This window comes from Salvelinus alpinus, chromosome 29, assembly GCF_045679555.1.
Source record: "Salvelinus alpinus chromosome 29, SLU_Salpinus.1, whole genome shotgun sequence".
In the NCBI taxonomy this organism is placed as follows: domain Eukaryota; kingdom Metazoa; phylum Chordata; class Actinopteri; order Salmoniformes; family Salmonidae; genus Salvelinus; species Salvelinus alpinus.
This window is the reverse complement of record NC_092114.1, coordinates 34,868,844-34,895,901: the sequence shown is the minus strand read 5'-3', so window position 1 is coordinate 34,895,901 and position 27,058 is coordinate 34,868,844. Positions and strand designations below refer to the sequence as shown.

General features: G+C 41.3%; 1 protein-coding gene across 1 annotated transcript; it reads left to right on the top strand.

Annotated features, from left to right (window-relative positions):
* Positions 1-6,116: 6,116 nt before the first annotated feature.
* On the top strand, positions 6,117-19,689 carry LOC139558568 (hepatoma-derived growth factor-like). Its single transcript, XM_071373761.1, has 6 exons — positions 6,117-6,634; positions 10,082-10,158; positions 10,507-10,651; positions 10,945-11,103; positions 16,176-16,367; positions 16,780-19,689. The coding sequence occupies exons 1-6, from the start codon at positions 6,548-6,550 to the stop codon at positions 16,798-16,800; spliced, it is 681 nt and encodes a 226-aa protein (XP_071229862.1). The 5' UTR covers positions 6,117-6,547; the 3' UTR covers positions 16,801-19,689.
* The last annotated feature ends 7,369 nt before the right edge of the window (positions 19,690-27,058 follow it).

Sequence of the window (27,058 nt, the reverse complement as noted above, 5' to 3'; positions counted from 1 at the left end):
CTTTTACTTGAGTCATTTTCTATTAAGGTATCTTTACCTTTACTTAAGTATGAGAATTGAGTACTTTTCCCACCACTGCTGGAGATCCAAAAACCTTTTAGCCACATTCACAATTATATCCAGTTTCTTTGATTTCTTGTTTGTTTGGCATGTGTAATTTATCACCTGCGCAATAAACGCAACAAATCCACCTTCTTTACTATCAGAATTTCAGGATCCTTCAACTAATAAACATTCTCTCCAGGCTTCAAGATGTCTATTGACATTTCTTCCTAATTTCCACTCGCTCCTTCTGCAATTTCCAATGGCTCTGCATAGGAGACCGGCTGGACAGATTGCTACTTCAACCTCCTTCACTCTTACACAATTGCAGCACTGTGTATCCACTGAGTCTAGCTCAGCGTTCAAAACCATAGTGCCCTCCAAGCTCATCACTAAGATATGGACCCTGGGACTGAACACCTCCCTTTGAAACATGATCCTGGTATTCCTGATGGGCCACCCCCAGGTGGTGATGTTAGGCAAGTACGCATCTGCCACGCTGACCCTCAACACGGGGCCCCTCAAGGGTGCATGCTTAGTCCCCTCCTGTACTACCTGTTCACCTACGACTGCGTGGCTACGCACGACTCCAACGCCATCATTAAGTTTGCCAACAACATGACGGTGGTAGGTCTGATCACTGACGATGATGAGTCAATCTTTAGGGAGGAGTCATAGACCTGGCAGTGTGGTGCTTGGACAACAACCTCTTCCTCAACGCCAGCAAGACAAAGGAGTCGATCGTGGACTACTGGAAATTACCGCTTGGTATGGCAACTTCTTGGCATCCGACCGCATAGCGCTACAGAGGGTAGTGTGTACGGCCCAGTACATCACTGAGGCTGAGCTCCCTGCCATCCAGGACCTGTATACCAGGAGGTGTCAGAGGAAGGCCCTAAAAATTGTCAGACTCCACCCACCAAAGTCATAGACTGTTCTTTCTGCCACCGCACGGCAAGCGGTACCAATGCATCAAATCTGGAACCAACAGGACCCTGAACAGCTTCTACCCCCAAGCCATAAGACTGCTAAATAGTTCGCCTGGGTAGCTATTTGGTTAACTATTTAACTATCTGCATTGACCCTATTTGACTACTCACATACGCTGCTGCTAATGTTTACTATCTGTCACTTACTCCTAGTTATATGTACATACATTACATTACCAAAAGTATATGGACACCTGCTTGTCGACCATCTCATCCCAAAATCATGGGCATTAATATGGAGTTGGTCCTCCCTTTGCTGCTATAACTGCCACTCTTCTGGGAAGGCTTTCCACTAGATGTTGGAACACTGCTGCGGGGACTTGCTTCCATTCAGTCACAAGAACATTATTGAGGTTGGGCACTGATGTTGGGCGATTAAGCCTGGCTCGCAGTCAGCGTTACAATTCATCCCAAAGGTGTTCGATGGGGTTGAGGTCAGGGTTCTGTGCAGGCCAGTCAAGTTCTTCCACACCGATCTCGACAAACCATTTCTGAATGGACCTCGCTTTGTGCACAAGGGCATTGTCATGCTGAAACAGGAAAGGGCCTTCCCCAAACTGTTGACACAAAGTTGAAAGCACATAATCGTCTATAATGTAAGTAGCGTTAAGATTTCCCTTCACTGGAACTAAGGGGCCTAGCCCGACCCACGAAAAACAGCCCCAGACCATTATTCCTCCTCCACCAAACTTTACAGTTTTCACTATGCATTCGGCAGGTAGCGTTCTACTGGCATCCGCCAAACCCAGATTTTTCCGTCGAACTGTCACATGGTGATGCGTGATTCATGACTCCAGAAAACACGTTTCCACTGCTCCAGAGTCCAATGGCAGCGAGCTTTACACAACTCCAGCTGACGCTTGGCATTGTGCAAGGTGATCTTAGGCTTGTGTACGGCTGCTCGGCCTTGGAAACCCATTTCAGGAAGTTCCTAAATAACAGTTATTGTGCTGATGTTGGTTCCATAGGCAGTTTGGAACTCGGTAGTGATTGCTGCAACCAAGGACATGATGATTTTTACGCGCTACGCACTTCAGCACTCGGATGTCCCATTCTGTGAGCTTGTGTGGCCTACCACTTCGCGGAATGAGCCGTTGTTGCACCTAGATGTTTCCACTTCACAATAACGGCACTTAGAGTTGACTGGGGCAGGGCATACATTTGACGAACTGACTTGTTGGAAAGGTGGCATCCTATGATTGTGCTGAGTCACTGAGCTTTTCAGTAAGGCCATTCAACTGCCAATGTTTGTCTATGGAGATTGCATGGCTGTGTGCTCGATTTTATACACCTGTCAGCAACGGGTGTGGCTGAAATAGCCGAATCCACTAATTTGAATCGGTGTCCACATACTTTTGTATAAATAGAGTATCTACCTCAATTACCTCGTACCCTTGCACATCAACTCGGTACTGGCACCCCGTGTATATAGCTGCGTTTGTGTATTTATTTTATTATTACGTGTTTTACTTTTCTATTCTTTTTCTATTTTCTTTCTCTCTGCATTGTTGGGAAGGGCCGTAAGTTAGCGTTTCACTGTTAGTCTACACCTGTTGTTTACAAAGCATGTGACAAATCAAATTTGATTTGACTGAGTCTTCAGTAACATATTTATTCCGTCTACACACATTTGACAAATGCCCAAACTTTTTACAATTACGACATTGCAACGGCTTGTTCACAAAAGCTCTCACTGCGTATCTCATATACCCCAGCTATACATGTGTCGGGAGAAACTCTTCATCAAATATCAATAACATATAGACTTTCCTTCTTCTGTCCATTCACCATACGGTTCCTACGTTCCTCCACTACTCCTGGTATGTGGTGTTTATGACATGGAGCCTCAATTTCCACCGAGATGCCAGAGATGACACCTTTTACCGGTTCCTTTTGTTCTTCTGATACACAAAAAAATCAACCACATACCACTCCTGGTAACTCTGGTTAACTCCACCTTTGCCAATGCATCCTCCACCATTTGCGCGACAGCAATTGGGTCTCCCTAAATCTCCCATTTGCTCCATTTTCCAATGTCACATCCATCAACTTTACTGAACACACCATCAGACTCCGCAAATCCACCTTTTCTGTGCACCTTGACTTTGACATGGAAAATGTTATTCCCCCCATAGATCAATATCCTATTGTTCAATATCCTATCAAATATTTATAAAAGTCATATCAAACCAAAAAAAGGGTTATTTTAAATAATTGTCAGTTTTGTCAAAGGATACAAAACAATTAGATTGGACTCTGACATGTAGATAGATTTCAACCCTATGCTGAACACGGACCTGATGGGCCTAACCCCCAAAAAATACAAAAAAATTCCAGGCACTAACCCTAAAAACAAATCTTCCTATTGAATGAGAACAGTAGGTACCTATTGTGTATTAGGTCCAGCAGGTACAAATCTACCATTGTTATGGTGAAAAAATAACCTATTGGTACATGGTATCTTTCAAGTACATGGACATCCTTTAAACCTTTCAGGGAAACTAACCCTTTAAATATACAAAAACCAAGACCAAGAGACTGATACAGAGGACACTGGAGGACACTGCAGGAGTTGCTGCTTCATATCCCAGCTGTTGAGCTTCAACTCCACTAGACACATCATGCTGTGGCAGTTGTGGAGTGTCACAGGAGGGAGGCGGTGAGATCGGGTGTTGTAGAGACTGAGGCACTGGCATCCTTAGGTTTCACAATGGTAGAAACATTGTTCATCATTTGGAATTGTGGGAGGTATGTACTGTATCCAATGAGCTTTCAATTGACCTTAGAGCACCTGTTCATCAGCAGCTGATCATTCTAGCTTTTCTGCACTATTCTGCATAATCTGACTAACTGTAGTAGTGATATTCTGCATAGAATATATAATTGAACTGATAATCCATCTACTGCTTTTGGCTTGCTCATCTCCTTATGTCTGGGCCCAACAGATATTGCTAAATGAAGTGTGAATGCTATGCTATGTTTCTCTTAGACAGGACAGTTCATGCACAGACTGCCACATGGGACTGCTCATGTTATTATTATTATTATTATTATTTTTTTTTTTACAAATGTAATGTTGCTATCATGTTGATCCAAAGTGAGTGTATTTGAGCAACTTTTACTGGCTTTACTCAACACACCGTGTTTGGGTTGAAGTACTGATCCATGAATACCCAACAACAACATTTTTGGTTGTCATTTCCTGTACTTTATTTGGAGCAGAAATTCGATCTTACAGGATCTTCACAAATGAGTCATACAAGGACTTCTGACTGGCACCTTAGGTAATAATGGGGTCTATGATGGGGTCTTAACTATGACCAGTAGGCTACATAATATATCACATATTATAGTGGTCAGAATTATGACCAGCTGGTCAGATAGTCACAATTATGACCAACTGGTCATATGGTGGTCAGAAAAATACGTTATTTTCTGGTTAGTTTAAAAAACATAATTTTTCAACCAGTTTGCGACCACAATAAGATGTCATAAAACGACGTCCTTTCAACCAAGTTTTGCCCACTGGGCATGTACTCAATACTAGTAGTTGGATTCCACCAGCCTCCTCAGATGTCAGCAGAACCTCTCTATGTCCTCGGGTATACAGCAAGAAACAACAATATGGATTTGACAGGTGGGAGTAATTTGTTTTAGGCAAATGGGACTCAAATTGTAGCTGCAGATGCCTTGTTTGGAATACCCAGGAAGCTATCCTTAGGCATAAGTGTGGAGGGACCCAAACCTGCTGACAGGTTTTTCTGCAAACAGGATGCTGACACTTTTGTCTGTGCTGCTCAGAACCTGTCAAACGAGGTACTTGAGATGCTATACAATGAAGTGTCAAAAGTGTATAGGCGAGACTAAGGCACTATGGTTAGTCTGGCATCACATCCAACGGGTTTGGTTTGGTTGGACATATTTTGGTTGGTCTTGGATTTTTACTAATATCTAACAGGAAGACTGGACTCTTTCAGCCAACGGATTGTCACACTGCTTTCTGTTCTGGTGAATGTAAAGAGTGATGAGTCTCACTGCTCCAAGGTATTCCAAACAGAGTCTATCTTTATTCGATGCATAATGTCTTAAAAGAGCCATAGTTACAAAGATTCTGTTAAGTTCCAAGATGTACTACCCCAGTTGCAATGGGGTAGGACTCCTTGTCAAGTGCTCTCATATGAGTGTTCTGATGTAAGGGTGTTTGTCCGTGTTTATGGTGTGTCTTTCCTAAGGGCATAAAAATATGTTGTTACAAGATCAAATTTCTTCCACCCTTGATGGAAATTCAGCATTTCGCCTGGACAGTGCTCACTAATGAACCCTGTGAAAGTACTGCTAAAACTACATTTTCTTGATATATCCATTAATGTCAATATTTTTTACACAGATTTGTACAGGTTCTTTGGAGTTCTCAATATTCCCACGCTTTGTCTTAAATTGAAAATACCAGGAGCAACCCTGGGACATAAAATTGGGGCGGCAGGTAACCTAGTGGTTAGAGGGTTGGGCCATTAACAGAAAGGTTGCTGGGTCGAATCCCCGAGCTGACAAGGTCAACATCTGTTGTTCTGCCCCTGAACAACAGTTCCCCGGTAGGCTGTCATTGTAAATAAGAAATTGTTCTTAACTGACTTGCTTAGTTATATAAAGGTTACATTTAAAAAATAATAATAATTCAGTTGGACATTTCAGAGTTAATTGTCAGTTTGAAACTTGTGTACTACCCAACCCTTTTCACACTACTAGCCAGCAGAGCTGCACCAAGCTGAATTGTGGGGTCACACATTCATTCACCATATGGTTGCTGGAACCATGCTACAAAGGACGGTGTGAAAGAAAATAAAGCCAATACAGTACCCCTTTTGGATTCACACAACAGTGGAGAACATTTTATTGGATCTCCCTAGATAGGCTACTCAGATACATCAATAATATTGTATCAGTAGAATATTATAGACAATTTTAATTTTAATCTGAGGATCTGATTTTAATCTGTGCAAATCAAATACAAAATAAGGATTTTGTTGGTGTTTTGGTAGGTTTATTTTGCTTAAAATCCTTGGAGGTTGTCATCTTGCAGAATTCCAATATCTTTGCTACCTCGGTTTCAAGCCTAGCCCATACTAGTCAATTTCAGATAATGAGTCTGCTCGGAAGAGGGAAGCGGTTCCAATTTCAAACAAAAACAAGTCTCTATATACAGAGGATTAGGACGGTTGAAATAACGGGATTTTTATAAAAACCTACGAAAATTACAATTGATAGGTGCAGCTTGTAACCACACTCTGCAAAGCACTAGACCGCGCAAAGTTACCAATTCGATTGCGTCCACTTTCCAATTTTCTACGCGTGGTTGAATTTTGACGCGAAAACCTAAAGCAACCGAAAGTTGGAGCTGCTAACCTAACAAGTGCAATCCTCTAGGTTGCTTTATTTCGTTGTACTTTCAACAGTAAACCGACGTTGTACATTTTTATATATATTTAAAAAAAATCTTATTCATCCACTGAGAAGCCATGCCGAGGTCGAATAGGCAAAAAGAATATAAGCCTGGGGATCTCGTGTTTGCGAAAATGAAGGGTTATCCACATTGGCCCGCGAGGGTAAGCAACTTCAGACTTTTCTTAACCAAACGCTAATAGTAGGCCTAGGTCTTTTTGTTTATATCCCACATGTATATAGGCCTATCTGCTAGATCAGTTCAATGAGGCCTACCCCTGGTCTTTGCAAAGTTTAATTACGTATGACTACGCGCTGTGAAATAGGCCAGTGACATGTTTTTTGTTGTTGTACATTTGGTGTTTCATTTTGGGATATCTAAATTGTAGTAGTAAACATACTTTTACATTGACCTAGCAAATGCCGTCCTGAATACTATTCATTTCGCAGAGATGCTGTTTAATTTATTCATTGATACGAGGCCTAGTATAGGCTGTCCGATAGATCCTGGCTTCAAGTAAACAAACATATAATATATTCAACTTGTGTAACAAATAGGCTGGAGTATATTTAATGTCAGTTACCCCTGGACTTCTAGGATATTAGGCTATTCCAAGTCCAACCAGTAGTATTTTACAATGTGATTGTGATACAAAGTTGCGACTAGGCGAGTAGCGAAATGGATACTTTGAAACATTGTAACGGAGTTTGCTAGTGTGGGAATTCCGAATGGATAATACACATTACCAAAAGTATGTGGACACCTGCCCGTCGAACATTGGTAAATCATGGGCATTAGTATGAAGTTGATCCCGCCCTTTGTTGTTATAGCAGCCTACACTCTTCTGGGTAGGCTTTCCACTAGATGTTGGAACATTGCTGTGGGGACTTGCTTCCATTTAGCCACGAGCATTAGTGAGGTCGGGCACTGATGTTGGGTGATTAAGCCTGGCTCGCAGTCGGCGTTCAAATGAATCCCAAAGTTGTTTGATGGGGTTTAGGTCAGGGCTCTGCAGGCTAGTCAAGTTCTTACACACCGATCATTGACAAACTATTTCTGTATGGACCTCTATTTGTGCACAGGGGTATTGTCATGCTGAAACAGGAAAGGGTCTTCCCCAAACTGTTCTGTCCTTGAGCTGTTCTTGTCTATTAATGTTCTGTGTTGCAGCTACTGGGGATCCTAATAAAATACAGAATGCCAAACTGTTGCCACGAAGTTGGAAGCACAGAATCATCTAGAATGTCATTGTATGCTGTAGCATTAAGATTTCCCTTCACTCGAACTAAAGGGCCTAGCCGAATCATGAAAAACAGCCCCAGACCATTATTCCTCCTCTACCAAATTTTACAGTTGGTACTATGCATTGGGGAAGGTAGCTTTCTCCTGGCAACAGCCAAACCCAGATTTGTCTGTCGGACTGCCAGATGGTGAAGCGTGATTCATCACTCCAGAAAAAGTGTTTCCATTGCTCCAGAGTCCAATGGCGGTGAGCTTTACACCACTCCAGCAAACGCTCGGCATTGTGCATGTTGATCTTTGGCTTGTGTGCGTGCGGCTGCTTGGCCATGGAAACCCGTTTTCAGTTCCTGTGCAGTTCCTGTGCACAGTTCCTGTGCTGTTTGGAACTCTGTAGTGAGTGTTGCAACCGAGGACAGACGAGTTATATGTGCTACGCGCTTCTGCACTCGCCGGTCCCATTCTGTCAGCTTGTGTGGCCTACCACTTCGTGGCTGAGCCATTGTTGCACCTAGACTTTTCCACTAAACAAGAACACCACTTACAGTTGACAGGCAGCTCAAGCAGGGCAGGAATTTGACGAACTGACTTGTTGGAAAAGTGGCATCCTATGATGGTGCCATGTGGACTTACTGAAGAGCTCAGTGACTTTCAAATGTAATCCCAATGTTTGTCTATGGAGATTGCATGACTGTGTAATCGATTTTCTACACCTGTCAGCAACGGGTGTGGCTGAAATAGCTAAATAAACTAATTTGAAGTGGTGTCCACATACTTTTGTGTATATAGTGTATTTGGTGGCAGCGGCGGCATTTGATTGTCTGGCAGCAATGCATGAGCCTATTGTAATGGAAATGGTTTACGGGTGTTTTAGCTTAGACTCCATTGCAAATTAGCGGAAAGTAGGTCATGTATTTTCATTAATGAGAATTGCCATTTGTTTATTTAAAAAATATATATATCACACACACACACACACACACACAGTACCTCAAGTTTGGACACACCTACTCATTCAAGGGTTTCTCTTTATTTTTACTATTTTCTACATTGTAGAATAACACATGGAATCATGTAGTAACCAAAGTGTTAAACAAATCAAAATATATTTTAGATTCTTCAAAGTAGCCACTCGTTGCCTTGCTGACAGTTTTGCACACTCTTGCACTGAGATGCATTGCCTTACACCGCTGCGCCACTGTACTTTTCACTCTATACATTTTCCCTAACACCCAAAATTACTCGTTACATTTTGAATGCTTAGCAGTACAGGAAAATGGTCCGATTCACACACTATCAAGAGAACATCCCTGGTCGTCCCTAATGCCTCTGATCTGGCGGACTCACTAAACACAAAATCTTAGTTTGTAAATTATATTGAAGTGTGTCCCTGGCTATCTGTGAAAATAAATAAAAATAGTGCGCTCTGGTTTGCTTAATAGACATATTTGCCGCTACATGTTTGACATAATGGCATCATCTCTTTTCCCCCTTAGATTTCAACAGGGCTATTGTATCATGTGCTCATCAGAAATGTATCTTGAGTGTGCCTGTGGATACATCACATATAAACAATTTTAATCCTTTGATGTTACATAGTTTTGAAAAGAAACAGATGCGTGAGCATAGAAATGTAATTAGAGATAAAAGTAGTACTAATTTAGGCCTACTTCTGAAATGTTAATTCTTAGAATTTGGAATTCTATTTCTGTGTGTCTGTGTGTTCAACTACACCAAAGAATGTGTCAAATGAGCCCTCAGAAAAGTATACACTCACTACACAGATAAGCGCTGGGTTATCAATACATTTGTGCGTGATCCCATTCACATTCATAATACATTCACAGGACACAAAATAACAATTCTCTACTATTCCCTAAACTATGCCATACATATACACACAGGTCTATCTGTTTTGTTGTTCAGCTCAAATTGGGTGAAGGGGGTCGGTGAAGTGACTCATTGATTTGCCACTGTGTTCAGTGCCCAATATTTGCCTTGGGGGGAGAGACACCATTTTGACAGAACTCTGAATGTCAGTCATTTACGCTATGTGTGTATTTGACTGAGAAAACGAAAGTGTGTGTGTGTCAGTCATTAAAGCACTTGAAACCTGGCCTCTCAAGTGAGTGTGTGAAGTACATTTTTAATTACCTAATTCTTAAAGCAGCTCTGGCCTTTTAGTTTACGCTGGCCTTTTTCTTTGTTTCAGTAGCCAAACAAAATATTTTATATGAACTTGTATTTTTTGCGGTAGCTCCTGAAATTCAAAAATCACCGTCTTTGCACTTTTTTGTTGCACTTTTTGCCCCAGGTTATTTAGTTTGAAGCACTCACTAACAATTACACTCATTGTTTGCTTCTTCCGCAGATTAACGAGTTACCCGAAGGAGTGGTCAAGTCCCCCTCCAACAAGTACCAAGTGTTCTTCTTTGGGACACATGAGACGTAAGTAAATCGTTTTTGATGCGATGAATCCTATCACATAGTCTTGCCTAATTCCAAATGAACCCCTAGCGCCTACCTTCTATACACTTGTCGCGATATGAGAGGCTTTAATAGGCTAGTCTGTATTTTCACCGTATTACTTATACCTATCGGAGAACAAGTTGGAGCTACCACCATATCGTTCCTTACACCTATCAAATTCTCTCCAGATCTCCATGAGTGCACTGGGTGGTTCATTTGGAATTACACATTAGTCGTTTACCTGGTAGTTCCATAGAACAGTATTTTGAAGCTCTGTAGGTGGTTGCATGCGTCAACCTTTGAACTTTATAACCTTTACCCTCTCAGGGCATTCCTGGGTCCCAAGGACCTGTTCCCTTATGAGGAGGGCAAGGAGAAGTTTGGCAAGCCCACCAAGAGGAAAGGCTTCAGCGAGGGTCTCTGGGAAATTGAGAACAACCCTACAGTGATACACGAACCCGCAGGCTATGAGGTGTGTGCTTAGAGACGGAAAGGGACGTGTCTGTTTGTGTGCCTGCTGACATGCTTGAGCCTTTGTTCCTGTGTGACACATGATGGTATATGATTTTAGCAGATATTAAGACACACATCACCCAATGTTTTTCTTTGCTATTCTGGGAACACAAAAACCCTACTACTTCATCATCAATGACAAAAAGTACTCCCAAATACACATTTACCTATACTCAACCTCAGCAAATACAGGTGTGCATTGGGAGTAGTTCACCACGTTTCCCATCCTTAATTCTGTTCTTTCTCCCCCAGCCAGCAAAGAAGGAGACTCCAGCAGAAGGGGCGGTGGAAGCAGGAGGGGCACAAAAGGGGGATGCAGAAGGAAGCAGTGACGAGGACGAAGGGACCCTCGTCATCGATGAGAAGAATGACAAGGGAGTGGCCAAGAGGAAAGCTGGGGGTTCCAGCGAGGTAAGTGTCAAACATTCACATGTCTAGTCAGTCTAACAAGTATAAACATACCCTATATCGCTACTGTATTTGTTTATATTTTGCCGATTTCAATTGATTGGGCATTCAAACGGCTGAGCATTTACTAAGAAGTCCATTGGCTATATAGCCGCTATTGTAGGTAGTAATTTATGACAATGTTCCCTCTAAGCTGCGCAGCTCCTTCAGGTCTGCAGTGGAGAAGAAATGCCAGCCTGCGCAGGGATGCTGATGCATGAAATTGAACTTTACTGACCTTTAGTTGCCCCGTTAGTTTACATTATCTTTCCTGAAACAGATCAAAGTTTCCTTCTACAGTAGTGTGGGAATTATGATCAAATGAACACATCAGTCTTTTTCAATGCATCAAACCTAACTTGGTAAGATTGTCAGTGATTTTTGTCGTAGGCAGAGCGCATCAGAATAGCATTCTATTGCATTGGCCGGCACAAGCAGTTTCAAAATCAAATTGTATTTGTCACATGCGCCCAATACGTCAGGTGTAGACCTTACCGTAAAATGCTTACTTACGAGTCCTTAACCAACAGTGCAGGTCAAGAAATAGAATAAAGAAAACATTTACCTTATAAGCTAAAGTAATTTAAAAAAGAAAAGGTAACACAATAAAATAACAATAACGAGGCTATATACATGGGGTACCGGTACTGAGTCAATGTGCAAGGGTACAGGTTAGTCGGTGTAATTTGTACATGTAAGTAGGGTTAAAGTGACTGCATAGATAATAAACAATGAGTAGCAGCAGTGTAAAAACAAAGGGGCAAGGGGTGTCAATGTAAACAGTCCAGGTGGCCATTTTGATTAATTGTTCAGCAGTCTTATGGCTTGGGGGTAGAAGCAGTTAAGTAGCCTTTCGGACCTAGACTTGGCGGTCCGGTACCGCTTGCCGTGCGGTAGCGGAGAGAACAGTCTATGACTTGGGTGACTGGAGTCTTTGACAATTTTTTGGGCTTTCCTCTGACACTGCCTAGTATATAGGTCCAGGATGGCAGGAAGCTTGGCCCCAGTGATGTACAGAGGGCCGTACGCACTACCCTCTGTAGCGTCTTACGGTCAGATGCCTAGCAGTTGCCATACCAGGCAGTGATGCAACCGGTCAGCATGCTCTCGAAGGTGCAGCTGTAGACATTTTTGAGGATCTCTGGACCCATGACAAATCTTTTCAGTCTCCTGAAGGTGAAAAGGTGTTGTCGTGCCCTCTTCACGACTGTCTTGGTGTGTTTGGACCATAATAGTTTGTTGGTGATGTGGACGCCAAGGAACTTGAAACTCTTGACCCGCTCCACTACAGTCCTGTCGATGTGAATGGGGGCGTGTTCGGCCCTCCTTTTCCTGTAGTCCACGATCAGCTCCTTTGTCTCTATTACGTTGAGGGAGAGGTTGTTGTCCTGGCACCACACTGCCGGTCTCTGACCTCCTCCTTATAGGCCGACTCATCGTTGTTGGTGATCGGGCAGGCCTACCACTGTTGTCGTCAGCAAACTTAATGATCGTGTTGGAGTCGTGCTTGGCCACGCAGTCGTGGGTGAATAGGGAGTACAGGACGGGACTAATCACGCACCCCCGATGGGCCCCCGTGTTGAGGATCAGCGTGGAGATGTGTTGTTGCATACCCTTACCATCTGGGGCCGGCCCGTCAGGAATCACCCGCTGTTGGAATAGAAGCGCTTTTGAGATCAAAGAGCAGAGCCGTGTGTGAAAATGTTTCATATTCTTTGCTAGTTAGCGAGATATTAGGCAGGTTATAGCTAATACAAACGCTGATCATTTATGAACCTTTATTTAACTAGGCAAGTCAGTTAGAACAAATTCTTATTTACTATGACGGCCTACCCCAGACGACGCTAGGCCAATTGTGCGCTGCCCTATGGTACTCCCAATCACAGCCGGATGTGATACAGCCTGGAATTGAACCAGGGACTGTAGTGACGCCTGTTGCACTGAGATGTAGTGCCTTAGACCGCTGTGATGCATTTCTTGCCATCTTTGAAAAGCACGTCAGGTTAAGACCTTTGTTTTTATCTCAAAGGGGCAGTTGTGTATTTTGAGACGGGCTTAAATATACAAAGAAGACAACAGGCAGACATTATTTTTTACAATTCTCTGTAGGTACCAATAATGATACTTTTATTTTGTAAAGTAGTTTCTTCCTTCATTCATCACAATACAACACAATTTCCTGTCACATATTTGGCCCGTGGTGTTCACTGTTTACAGACAAGTTTTTCTGATAAGTGACTTGAGCTTTCAGACAAATAAAACACCTAAGGGTAATGTTAAGCACTGCATAATGTTTTTAAAAAGGCTCATGGAATACAGGCCTCAATCAATAGCTATTTTCATCTGAAAATGTTATGCAATGCATTTGATCCATTGTTTTTGTTGGTAGGCAACTGTGAATGTCCTAATATGCTCCAAATAGCTTCAGTTGTCTACTTGGACATTTTCTAAAACTGTAACAAAGTGGGCACAGCCTCAGTGTTCACAGTAAAAGCGTGCTGTAAGTTGCACAGAGTGTTCAAGATTCTGCTCATAAGACCTGAAATTTGCTCAGTGCCCAGAAAATGTTTGGGAACATTGATGGCCGGTAATCGCAGAAGAACTGCCTCACAGGCAATGACGTTACCATTTTCTGCTTTAATCTGAATTACATGTTCCACAGGAATATTCTGCAGCACTACATATTCTGCTGTTCTATCCTAGAACGGCCTTGAACATATCATTGGTTAAGCAATCACACACTACAGAGGATGTTTAAGGGAATCTGTTTGTCGTTTCATTCCTACCGTCACACTGTTGTAATAGTGTGATGTGTAACTTCAGACGCACTCTAGGCTGGTAAAGTAACATTTTCGTCCGAAAACTGAATTATTACCTTTTTCTTGCCAGTGATATACCAAAACCAAAGTGTGAAAATACTCTGCATTTAAACATTATACATGTAACATTTCCACCTGCAAATCATACATGTAACATTTCTACTTCAATCACATATCAGCTGTAATGAAGGAATGAAAATCCACTAGAGGAAAACGGGCCGATCCGGCCAGCTGTTATGTGTAGGTTACATCTCCCTGATTTATGATTAGTTTGTTTTGCAAGGTTGACATTAGCAAAACAGTTGCATTACAACACTTCTTCATTTACAAACAATCTGCTTTACATTTCCTTCAACATCCTTTGTTGTGTGCTTATTCTTTTACCGTTGATATGTTCTAGGCTATTTTGAGACCTTCAGTAGAATCGGATACGGCTGGAATGTCTACCAATGAAGTTATTTTTGTGATAAATTACACTGGTCACTCAAAGCATGTATAAATTATTAGTAAATGGTTTATGGACCTAATATTAAACATCTTATAAATGATCTTATGGATCATTATTACTTTAAAAGTTGTTTATACATGTGTGAATAACTAGCGTGCTAACATTATTCATCATTACTCCCACATGTGTTAAACTATTAACTAATCCCTTGTAAAATGTATTTCAAGGTGTTATAACAAAGTGCTACTGGCTATTCAATAGAAGAGTGGCAGGTGTGGTTCACTTTGCTTGTCATAATGAAACTGTCATTGCATGGCATTTTTTATGTAATTTTTTTTGGGGGTTTATTTAAAACAGTAAAAAAAAATGTGAACAAATAAGCAATCATGTACAGTGAGTGGCAAGACAAAGTATGTGAACCCTTTGGAATTACCTGGATTTCGGCATAAATTGGTCATAAAATTTGATCTGATCTTCATCGAAGTCACAACAATAGACAAACAGTGTGCTTAAACTAATAACACACAAATTATTGTATTTTTCTTGTCTACATTGAATACATCATTTAAACATACTTTTTTCAACCTACAAAATGAATGTGAACCCCTAGGCTAATGACTTCTCCAAAAGGTAATTGGAGTCAGCTAACCTGGAGTCCAATCAATGAGGTGAGATTGGAGATGTTGGTTAGAGCTGCCTTGCCATATAAAAAACACTCAACAAAAATGTGCTTTTGCTATTCACAAGAAGCATTGCCTGATGTGAACCATGCCTCGAACAAAAGAGATCTCGGAAGACCTAAGAATAGTTGACTTGCATAAAGCTGCAAAGGGTTACAAAAGTATATCTAAAAGCCTTGTTGTTCATCGGTCCACGGTAAGACAAATTGTCTATAAATGGAAAAAGTTCAGCACTGTTGCAACTCTACCTAGGAATGTCCGCCCTGCAAAGATTACTGCAAGAGCACAGCGCAGAATGCTGATTGAGGTTAAGAAGAATCCTAGAGTGTCAGCTAAAGACTTTCAGAAATCTCTGGAACATGCTAACATCTCTGTTGACGAGTCTACGATACTTAAAACACTGAACAAGAATGGTGTTCATGGGAGGACACCACGGAAGAAGCCACTTCTGTCCAAAAAAACCATTGCTGCACGTCTGACGTTTGCAAAAGTGCACCTGGATGTTCCACAGTGCTACTGGCAAAATATTCTGTGGACAGATGAAACTACAGTTGAGTTGTTTGGAAGGAACATACAACACTGTGTGTGGAGAAAAAGGCACAGCACACCAACATCAAAACCTCCTCCCAACTGTAAAGTATGGTGGAGGGAGCATCATGATTTGGAGCTGCTTTGCTGCCTCAGGGCCTGGACAGCTTGCTATCATCGACGGGAAAATGAATTATCAATTTATCAAGACATTTTGCAGGAGAATGTAAGGCTATCTGTCCGCCAATTGAAGCTCAACAGAAGTTGGGTGATGCAACAGGACAACGACCCAAAACACAGAAGTAAATCAACAACAGATTTGAAGACATATCAATATATCAACTAGAAAACATATCAATGTTTGTGTGTTATTAGTTTAAGCAGACTGTTTGTCTATTGTTGTGACCTAGATGAAGATCCGATCAAATTTTATGACCATTTTATGCAGAAATCCAGATATTTCCAAAGGGTTCACATACTTTTTCTTGCCACTGTATCTTTGCCCACTTGGGGAAACATGTCACTTGAATAAGGGTGATGAGTCTTTCTCTCTCCCTGAAGAGCTCTCCTAAACGACCTAAGGACACAGAGGGCAAAGGTGACACGAAGGTGGATAGTAAGAAGTCTGACACTGAGCTGAAGCTTAATGACAAGGCAGGGCATAAGCCCACTGAGCTGTCTTCCGCGCCGGGTGAATCAAAGCCAGAGGGCCAGGCAAAACCACCGACCGAGGGCCAACTAACATCAGAGAAGGTGAGGGAAGCTGTCTTTTGGCTGTTGAGTTGGTGAAAAAAGGTAGATTCATAACTATGTTTTACATCAATCTCTTGTTCAGAGAAGATCTATTAATTTGGTCATACATCAGGGCCTGATCCAGGGTGAGTTTCCCAAAAGTCTTCTAGCTAATGTGGCCTGTTATTTCTGTTGACAATCTTCTGAGCTTGAACTAACGAAAGTGAACAAATGAAGCACTTTGCTGTTCTACGCGGAATGGTTCATCAACTGATACTGTATATACTACTGCACTGGCAACGAGGCTTTCGAGAAACTCACACCTAATCCACGTAACTTTGAATAGTTGGTGGTTGGTTCATATCCAACTTTATTTAAAAAAAATATGAAATTACTGATGCAATGTAACATTTTCTCCATGCTTTCTTTTCAGCCTGTGATGGACAGTGCTTAACATCAAGCCTCCGAGGATGACCAAGAACCCTTGGTTCTTCTCTGTGGAATTTGGGGCGTCAACATACAGTAATTAGCTAATCTTTAAATGCTAGGTTTCTGCTGTTTAAGTAACTGGAAAGTGTTAAGACCTATATAGAATTTGTACTTGCTATATATCTATAGATATATATTGAAAGGCAAAAAACCTTACTTGCCAGTTGGGGATATTGTATATCCCAGGATTGACATTGTCAAGTCAAACCAATAGTGATGAGAAATTCAAGGCTCAAGAGGAAATGTGTTTCGGATGTATAATTTCTTTTTTTTTGTCCAATTATGATGTCTGGCTGCTAATTGTCAAATGCATTACAGTTTAGAGAGTACACATACGCGGCGGTTTCTTTAACAAGAATCTGAACATAAGCAAATGAATACAAAAACAAAACAATTTTGGGGAAATCTAGTAAACATTACATTCATAATTCATTTCCATTTGACATAGAAATCCGGTTTTTGAATACGTTTTTAGTTTTGAGGGTTGTTGGTGTTAGACTTGATAGCTTTTTGCTATGTCGTTGTGCTTTATAAAAATATGTGTTCTTGGCTTTAAGGTGTATACATAATAGTAATTGTACTTGCTTTTCTTTCCCTTTCCTCGGCCTGACTTTGAAACAGGCAATGTATTTTCTTACTCATGGTGTGTTGCACTTTTAAGATATTTAACTTTGCCTAGATCACTAGCAAGTTTTTCTAGCGACAACTATCGCTTTAATGCTATATAACATGTTGCATGTTACCTGTACATGGTAGGTGACCAAATAATGCGCCTTCAATGACACTTAGATCCCACCGAATTCCCTATTTTGATTGAATGTCACATCTATTTACATAAGCACAAATACAAGAAAACGAAAACCACTTTGCAAACCCCTGTCTTAACCCTTTACACTCGGACCCGTATATGGGTTGAAAATGGCATATTTGGGCACTGATAAGAGTCTAAATTGGAACATGGTGGCTCTACAGTAACATGCTATAAATGAGGTCAGAGTTCTGGCTCTGCGTGTCACAGCGCTGTATGAGTTTTGACTGAAAGCCGTTCTTGTCGTGTGCGGTGCTCAATTTCAGAAGTTGCCCCCATCTCTCCCTTACTGGTTGTATCCAGAGTATTTTTTGATTTTGTTATCAACAAATGCGAAGAAAAGTACACTAAATGTAAAATGCACATAAAATCAACAGTGTAATGTTTGGATGTCAGGTGAACTGTTGTCCTCAACGTTGGTCTAAAAATTATTCCATAATCGCCAAACTGTTCCCTTTCAATTTCTACCATGCTTATGCATATGCATTTTCCTATTTCTTCTATCAGAAACATTACAATTTATCCCTGTCCATATAGGTCAATTCCCACGTGTAAATAGTTAAGGGAAATCTATATTTCAAAAACTACCCCAAAATGAAATGTGCGTTGTTAAAAGCAAGAAAAAAGTTCCTGAATGTTTCTGTGACAGTGTTGGTAGTAACCAGTGACGTGTTTGATGAAGCGCAATACTTTCAGGTCTGGAAGATGACTAGGAAGGGGACTATGTTCTATGGAAGGGGCATTCACTCCTACCCTGGAGGTCTGGAGTTCTGATGGTTTTCAGTTCTATTAATTGCACCTAATTAATTTCACCTACCTGATATCCCAGGTTAGACCGGATTAGAAAGGGAATAATGAAAAGTGGAAAAAAGCAGTGGAAGTGGCTTCAAGGTTCAGATTTTAATATGAGGGTTCTTGGAAAAAATATTTACATTTCTTGATAGAAACTGCACTGTTCATTGGTCCAGACATTTTACAATCTCATGTCATCCATCTCTTATGGTGCTTTAATAATGACAATGTAGTGAAACGGACATCAGCCTTGTGGCCAACAAGATGGTGTCCAGGTTATTTTGATATTGGGGCACCTGTGAAAACCGAACACTTCAACACTGTGCAGAATAGCGCTGTCTTTGGGTACATGATTGTCACAATTCTGATTTGAAGTTGCTCTGCTTTTTTCCTTATACTATTCACTGTGGGACATACTTAGAGTATGTGTAGCTTAATATTTTGGGGTGAGTGACTTGCCCTTCAAACCTTTTGAACTGAAACAGAGTGAGACTTGTCCTATGATTTTGGCTGCTAAACCAAATGTTTTGTTATTTTGTGTTGTCGTAAGAATATATAACCCTTGTGTTGATATTTGAAATGCAATATGTGATTTTTTTTTTCTTCGGGTCCTTCCCTTATGTATGTGGTCCTTCCCTTTATGTATGTTTTGTGATTTGTTGGGGGGCCCTGTGTCTTCAGTTTTTTTATGATTGGATGTTTTTTGGATATGTCATTAATTCGTTGTTGCAATTTTGTGGCCCTTGTTTGGTGAAATCCATATGCATTCAATCATCAGGTCTTTTTAGAATTCCATAAGTCATGAATTAACTAAACCACGACACACAGGGGCGCCTCAGGAACAGGCCTTAGAACTGCTCTAAGTCTGTACTGAATGTGGCCCAGACCTTTACACCAGGCTTCCCTTTCAACTGCTAGACCGTCACTCATTCATAGTCAACTTTGTATGCTGACTGACCTGCTCCATGATTCTGGACCTTTCATTATTGTTCCCTTTTACATTTCAACTTCCAAAACCTAATGCTGTCAAAAGGATTCTATTTTTGGGGGGTCATAGCCAGATCCTCACCACCTCTGCAATTCACAGTGGACTTAAAATCCCCCAAAAATGTATGGGGAGTTAAATTCTAGTTACTTTCTTTGGATCTTTTTCATTGGTTGTCAATCCGCCACGCTTCTTGCTTAGTTCTACCATTGTAGCTAGCCGCCAGTTCCTTTTGGTTCAAACCAATAAACATGTTGATTACAAAATGAGTCCACCCGCCTGTCATGTTTAACTATCTATGTGCCTGTGATTATGTGGACTTATGTCAACCCCACCAGGAGTGCCTTTCCTTATAGAATGTGCACCTTCCCCTCTTATTGTTCCACCTGGACATCCCACAGCTGCCACCAAATGTAAGATAGGGGGGGTACGAGAAGACCTGGTTCTTTTACTGACGAGTCCACTATCCGACAGTGTCATTGTTGACTTATGGAAAATATGTTTGTAGATTCCTGTCAAAGCATTTTCTTATTTATCCTGGGAATGGGTAAATCATAAGTGATTTCATTGGGTTAATAAATTAACTCTTCAGTGTATTTATGACAGCCATTTTATTTCACAATGATGTATGGTTAACTGTTGTGTCCTGTTCTGGCCACAAGATGTTAGCCATAATACATTGTAATTCCTTCCTGATATGACCTTTGGATTGAGGCATGGAACTGTGTGTGTGTAATGTAATGATATATATATATTAGTTTTACAACCGGTGGTTGGATCTTCACAGAGATGTTGAGGCAGCTGAGGTCAATGAGACGGGAACGAGCTCTGAGGTAAAACAAGCTATAAACATGAAGATTCTTTAAATCATTGACCGTGGGCAGGTATTGTCCGAGGCCACTAAACTCCAAAAACCTTTTGACCTATTTGCTTGCAGCCAATCAGGGCAACCCCATCTGATGCAACTGAGCAAGGTGTTCACAGTCAACCTCTCGACCTGCGACGAAGACAATTTTAAAAGGCTCCATGTAGCAGAGAGAACTTTCCCAATCTTTCGTGGAAAGGTCGACTTAGCCCTGACACATTGTAAGTCGGAAGGGGTCACCGTAGACCTCTGGAACTTCAGCAACAGCAATCGGAGAGAACACAAAAAGTTGTCGGACTGCCACGCTGAGGAATACAAGTTGATTGCCACCCATCTGACAGGGGCTGTCATCATGCAAATGGTGGATTGCATTATGGAGTATGGAAATCCACGGTTTTGCGAGACAGTAATTCCAACATTTTCAGGACAATGAGGCTCAACAAGGACGTGCAAACTTCTCATGATATGGGCACAGAGTGCTGTGAACATGGCCAGCGTCAGCCTCTCGAGCATAGACTGCCTGGCCAGTAGTTCCAGACAACCCCCCCCCCCCGTTCAAACAATGAAACGTTGACACATTCTATTGTTTTTAGACAAATAAAAACATATATGGGAACAAGGACTCTTAAAGTTGCAATATGTAACTTTTTGGGTGAACTGACCAAAGTAACATAGACATGTGAGTTATAGATCTGTCATTCGTGTTGAAAGCAACTCTAAAAAGCGGTATATGTTCTATGTGCTCTATTTCTATGCTTTCCATTCTTAATTTTCATTGTTGTTTCTTAAAGTAATCATCATTACTGTAGGACCAACACAGGTGAGCAGTGACCCATTTCAGCATTATTGGGATGACATTAGTTGTCTTTCATTACAGAATGTTCCCTATGACATTATGCTTTTTAGAGCCTACCTGCTCTATGCATGAAATAGTCCAAAGACCCACACTTATTTCATCTGAGATGACCTGATGGGGAGTAAGAAAATGAAAATGGTATGATAAAGATTTAAGAAGTGTAAATACATGTTAACATGGGCGTTAGAGTATTATTAGAGGCCTTATAATACTATAGAAAAAAAGAATACATGTAGATGTCATTCTAAGGCCTGTGATCATCAATCCAACTTCAAAATAATGTTTTAACATTGAAAATGTAAGTGAATGCTTATAGTGGGTATGTTAGTAGGGGTATGCCTGCCATGTGTGTGTGTGATCCAAACCTTTTTGCGTACAGTTAAAGTGTTGGAATGACAGTCCAGGTTGGAGGTTGGAGTAGAGGCTACCCCCTGAATTCGCTACAAAATACAGTGCCTTCAAAAAGTATTCAGACCCCTTGACTTTTTCCACATTTTGTTAGGTTACAGCCTTATTCTAAAATGTATTAAATCGTTTCCCCCCCCCCATATCAATCTACACACAATACCCCATAATGAAAAAGCAAAAACTTTTTCTTTTTTTAAAAAGTTTAAAATGTTTGCTAATTTATATACATAAAACGGAAATATCACATTTACATCATTATTCAGACCCTTTACTCAGTACTTTGTTGAAGAACCTTTGGCAGCGTTTACAGCCTCGAGTCTTCGGTATGACTCTACAAGCTTGGCACACCTGTATTTGGGGAGTTTCTCCCATTCTTCTCTGCAGATCCTCTCAAACTCTGTCGGGTTGGATGAGGAGTGTTGCTGCACAGCTATTTTCAGGTCTCTCCAGAGATGTTCGATTGGGTTCAAGTCTGGGCTCTGGCTGGGCCACTCAAGGACATTCAGAGACTTGTCCCATAGCCACTCCTGTGTTGTCTTGGCTGTGTGCTTAGGGTCGTTGTCCTGTTGGAAGTTGAACCTTCGCCCCAGTCTGAGGTCCTGATCGCTCTGGAGCAGGTTTTCATCAAGGATCTCTCTGTACTTTGCTCTGTTCATCTTTCCCTCGATCCTGACTAGTCTCCCAGTCCCTGCCACTGAAAAACATCCCCACAGCATGATGCTGCCACCACCATGCTTTACCGTAGGGATGGTGCCAGGTTCCCTCCAGACATGACACTTGGCATTCAGGCCAAAGAGTTCCATCTTGGTTTCATCAGAACAGAGAATCTTGTTTCTCATGGTCTGAGAGTCTTTAAGTGTCTTATGACAATCTCCAAGCGGGATGTCATGTGCCTTTTACTGAGGAGTGGCTTCCGTATGGCCACTCTACCATAAAGACCTAATTAGTGGAGTGCTGCAGAGATGCGTGTCCATCTGGAAGGTGCTCCCATCTCCACAGAGGAACTCTAGAGCTCTGTCAGAGTGACCATCAGGTTCTTGGTCACCTCCCTGACCAAGGCCCTTTTCCCCAGATTGCTCAGTTCTAGGAAGAGTCTTGGTGCTTCCAAACTTCTTCCATTTTAGAATGATGGAGGCCACTGTGTTCTTGGGGACCTTCAATGCTGCAGAAATTTTTTGGTACCCTTCCCCAGATCTGTGCCTCGACACAGTCCTGTATTAGAGCTCTACGGACAATTCCTTTGACCTCATGGTTTAGTTTTTACTCTTACATGCACTGTCAACTGTGGGATGTTATATAGATAGGTGTGTTCCTTTCCAAACCATGCCCAATCAACTGAATTTACCACAGGTGGACTCCAATCAAGTTGAGGAAACATCTCAAGGATGATCAATGGAAACAGGATGATCCTGAGCTCAATTTCGAGTCTCATAGCAAAGGGTCTGAATACTTATGTAAATTAGTATTCATTATAGGGGATTGTATATAGATTGATTACATTTTTTTTAAATCTATCAATTTTAGAATAAGGCTGTAACATAACAAAATGTGGAAAAGGTCAAGGGGTCTGAATACTTTCCGAATGCACTGTATGCTGGCCCAAAGGTTCCACAATAAAACTAAATTAGGATGAGAGTGTCATAATTTTAGTGCCGAGTTGGAGAATAGTTTGCCTCACTATGGCTTTGGCACTACTTACACCTACTCAGTCTAATATTTCTCGGCTTAATCTGTGTCATGGAAACTTGCCCTTATTGTACCACCCTTTACTTACATCTAGTTTTTTTTCTCCTGGTGCAATGTATTGAGTGTTGCATATTGTTGTTTCTGTTTTTAAAATTTTACGGTTATATTGTTCGCTTCTTGAGAGTATAGGTTCCTTGTACTAACACTACATTTAGCATATGTTTTTTGGTAGAGATACATCTATAATTTGATTTATACTATCTACTTTTGTTTTATCTCTGTCAGTGTGACATCTAGTGGACTTTTTGTGTACTTCAATTATCCATTGCTGTCTGATTATCTTTGCTCTTTGTGTGGCCTTGTCTGCCAACTATTTTTGGGGAGATATGGGCAGGAGTGAATGCATTGAGTTTCACATTCTACAAGTTATCTTGGCTACTAGGCAGTATGTCTACAATAGGAGCATAAGCCTTAAAACAGAAAAACTACCACTGCAGTGCTATAATGAAATGTGTGTTTTCAAGCAACTATATTAATTTTCTAGTTCATTTTGTTAATATAATTCATACATTACATCGGTCCAGAAATGATGAGAAGACACAGACGCACCGGGTCTGGATTTTCCCGCCTCATCATAAGCTCTCACCACTGACCACACACCCTTATTTTATGATCTACAAAAATAATTTTGGGGCAGATAGAATATCAGTTTTGCTTTTAATAGATTGTATTGACAAGGGAGACCTGGTCAGTGATCCTCAACCTGCCATCCTCAGGCTTTGAGAATGCACGCCTACATTGTCCATACCTTTTATGTGTAAGTGCACCCGCTCATCTGTTTGTTGGTTGTGCCTGTAGGTTCGTAGCCCAGCTGACGCGACCCACGTGACCACACAGCGAAAAAGAGCAGTGACTCACTGGTCTGGACAGGAGTAACTCAGTAAAATCATTGAAATCGTTGCATGTTGCATTTATATTTCTGTTCAGTTTAATGTATTGTGTATGGTTGCTAGTGGCCTACAGGATTAATCTGCCTTTGAGGATAAGGCAAACCAGCTCTAAAGAACAAAGGTTGGGCCTTTAATGCCCAATTAATTTGAACTTTACAAGGCCAATTCTGTTACTGAAGGTGGTAGCACTTTACTGTACATACACTACAAGCAGTGAATATAAGGCGGTACGGACCGGTATAGCATCCCGGCAAAATAAATAGTGAGGGTACTCAGGCTCATGTTTTACAGGTACAATCACAATAATAAAAACAAAATGTAAAAAAAAAAATTGTTCTGCCTAAAACATCGAAACTTCTCTCACCCAGTGGCATGAGGGCTATTTAGGTGAGTGCTGATGTCGCCCGGTGATGACCAGTGCCCACTTTACCAAATGCAGGGGCGCAAAATATTTAGATTGTCCATGCCCAGCACGCCTCTCCAGGATGCTGTTGGAGACGTATTAATGAGGAGAGAGAGAGTGCAGGAGAATTAAACTAAAAAGGCATGCGGGCAGACATCAGTTTTGGTGGGGGGGATTTTTTTATTTTTAAAGTGGGATGCATGCCAGCAAAGCCACTACACAACACTAAAATTGCACTATAACGGTGTCCACAATTGTTAGGGCCTACATTTTTATTTAAACTAGGCAAGTCAGTTAAGAACAAATTCTTATTTACAATGACGGCCTACCCCAGACAACGCTGGGCCAATTGTGCGCCACCCAAGCACGGCCAGATGTGATACAGCCTGGATTTTAACCAGGGACTGTAGTGACACCTCTTGCACTGAGATGTAGTGCCTTAGACCGCTGCGCGACCCTGGAGCCCTACATAAAGCTCTCCCAACAGCAGAGCCCCAACACCTTACCACTGCTACACCTGGCTATCAGCGGAGCCTTATCTGGCAGCGAAACAGTTCATTCAGCCTCATTTACTGCCTTTTAAAAAAAACATAGCTGATATTGCTGACTTGCTTAAACAAATGCGGTTTCTACTGACAATTGAGAAGTACAAACTATGGCCTAAAGGGACGACAAGCGGATAAGAGGCAATCCATAATCCGTAACACTTCGATCACAACGACAGCGTCATTGTATTTTAGTACACCAGAATTACATTCATTTCCAATGAAACGCTGTTTGCCTTGCAGCATTGCGTTGTAGAGGCAGTTGCAAAGCGTTCGGTGTGGTGCGAACATATGCTCAAACTGTATGAGTCAAACTGTATGTCTAGATGGCTTGACCGAAATGGTAGCGGAAGGTGAATGTTGAACTATTGCTGCATACATATCCAGATGAATACATACTATTTTGTGCCATGACGCTGTTGGTTTGTTCCAAGTGTAAGATATTAATGAGTGAGCTAGGATGGACGTAGTCAATATAATTATTTGTTCAGCACATTTCACAGATTTCAGAACATGGGCCGTTCTTATAGTGTTCTCCCTGTACACCAAAGCAGAACCGTAGGATAAATAAAGGGGGAATATAAGCAAACAAAGCTCTTACAATATTCAATGATTATATTTCTCAAAAACAGGTTATAGGCTACACGTGCACCAACAAGTCAGAACAGTAGGTGGAATTAAGGGGTGAAAATAGAGCACGGGTGAGGCACAAGGCTTACTAACAGCTTACTACACAACATATACCTTGTATTACTTTCTTACATACAGTATACATATCTCCTTGGCATATTACATAATTTATGCAGCAGCATACAAGACATTTTTGGACTCTCCTTGTTTTGCTGTGCTCACTTGAACAGGAAGGTGGAGCGACATGCCTTCGTGGGCTAATTTTTTCATCAAAGTCTGCCATTCTCTGGATTTATGGTGCTTTCAAGACAACTGGGAACTCGAAGAAGAAAAAAGGGTTGAATCATGATGATGTCAGTGATCTTCAGGTCGTAGCTCTAGAAAGTGAAAAATGTATTTTCCCAGTCGTAGCTCGTTTTTTCCCAAGTTCCCAGTTGTCTTGAACTCACTAAAATCAGATTTTGCAGTTCCGAGTTAACAGTTATTTTGAGCACGGCACAAATCATGCTTCATTGACAGCATGGTCAATGTTGAATGTTTATAATTTTAAACTAGGAAAAGAGACCCTTAATCTTAGACTTGGGATCACACAGCCAATCCACTGAATAGCAGGCTAATGATCGCTTTGCAATGCTTGCAGTTAGCCACGGATTCCTTACAAACCACTCATTGTTGAATTTGTTGTGTAATGTTTATGTCCAATGGCCAATGAGCACCGATACATTTTATCTATAATTTCTCTTCATTATTTCTCTTCATATGACAAGGATTAAAAAGGATTTGCCAGTAGATTGTCGACTTGATTCATGATGATGACTGCTAGCTAAGATTTTGAAAGTATGATGTTGACATGATCAGTCCAATCAAAGCTACTGTACATATAACGTGATTTGACGTCATTTTATCTGTGGCCAATGACCTTGAGCCTTCTTGGATGGGCACTTCTAATGTAACTCTACGGCAGCACCCAAGGGGCTAGAATTTTTTAGGTCTACCCTTAGACTTGGCGCTGACGTAGTGTCTCCATGAGTGACAGAACAGAGCCAATCACGGTGCAGTGCTCCGTATTTTCTGCTGGCTTGCCTCACCTCCACAGAAAGCACTGAGCTAGGCTGAAACACCTGCCTTTTGGAGCTGCCTTACTCAAGAAAACAAAAAAGAGACCATGTTTGTATGCGGCTTTATTAACTCAATGATATTTATTTTTTTACATTGTTTGCAAACTGATATGGGACACATTAAAGCCAAAATAACATGCAAAACAGGAAGGCACCCCCCCACGTGCCCTGAATGAC

Coding starts and splice junctions, on each gene's coding strand:
- LOC139558568 (XM_071373761.1), top strand. CDS start 6,548: ATGCCGAGGTCGAATAGGCAAAAAGAATATAAGCCTGGGGATCTCGTG. Junction 10,159..10,506: donor TTCTTTGGGACACATGAGAC/GTAAGTAAATCG, acceptor TTACCCTCTCAG/GGCATTCCTGGGTCCCAAGG. Junction 16,368..16,779: donor GCCAACTAACATCAGAGAAG/GTGAGGGAAGCT, acceptor CTTTCTTTTCAG/CCTGTGATGGACAGTGCTTA.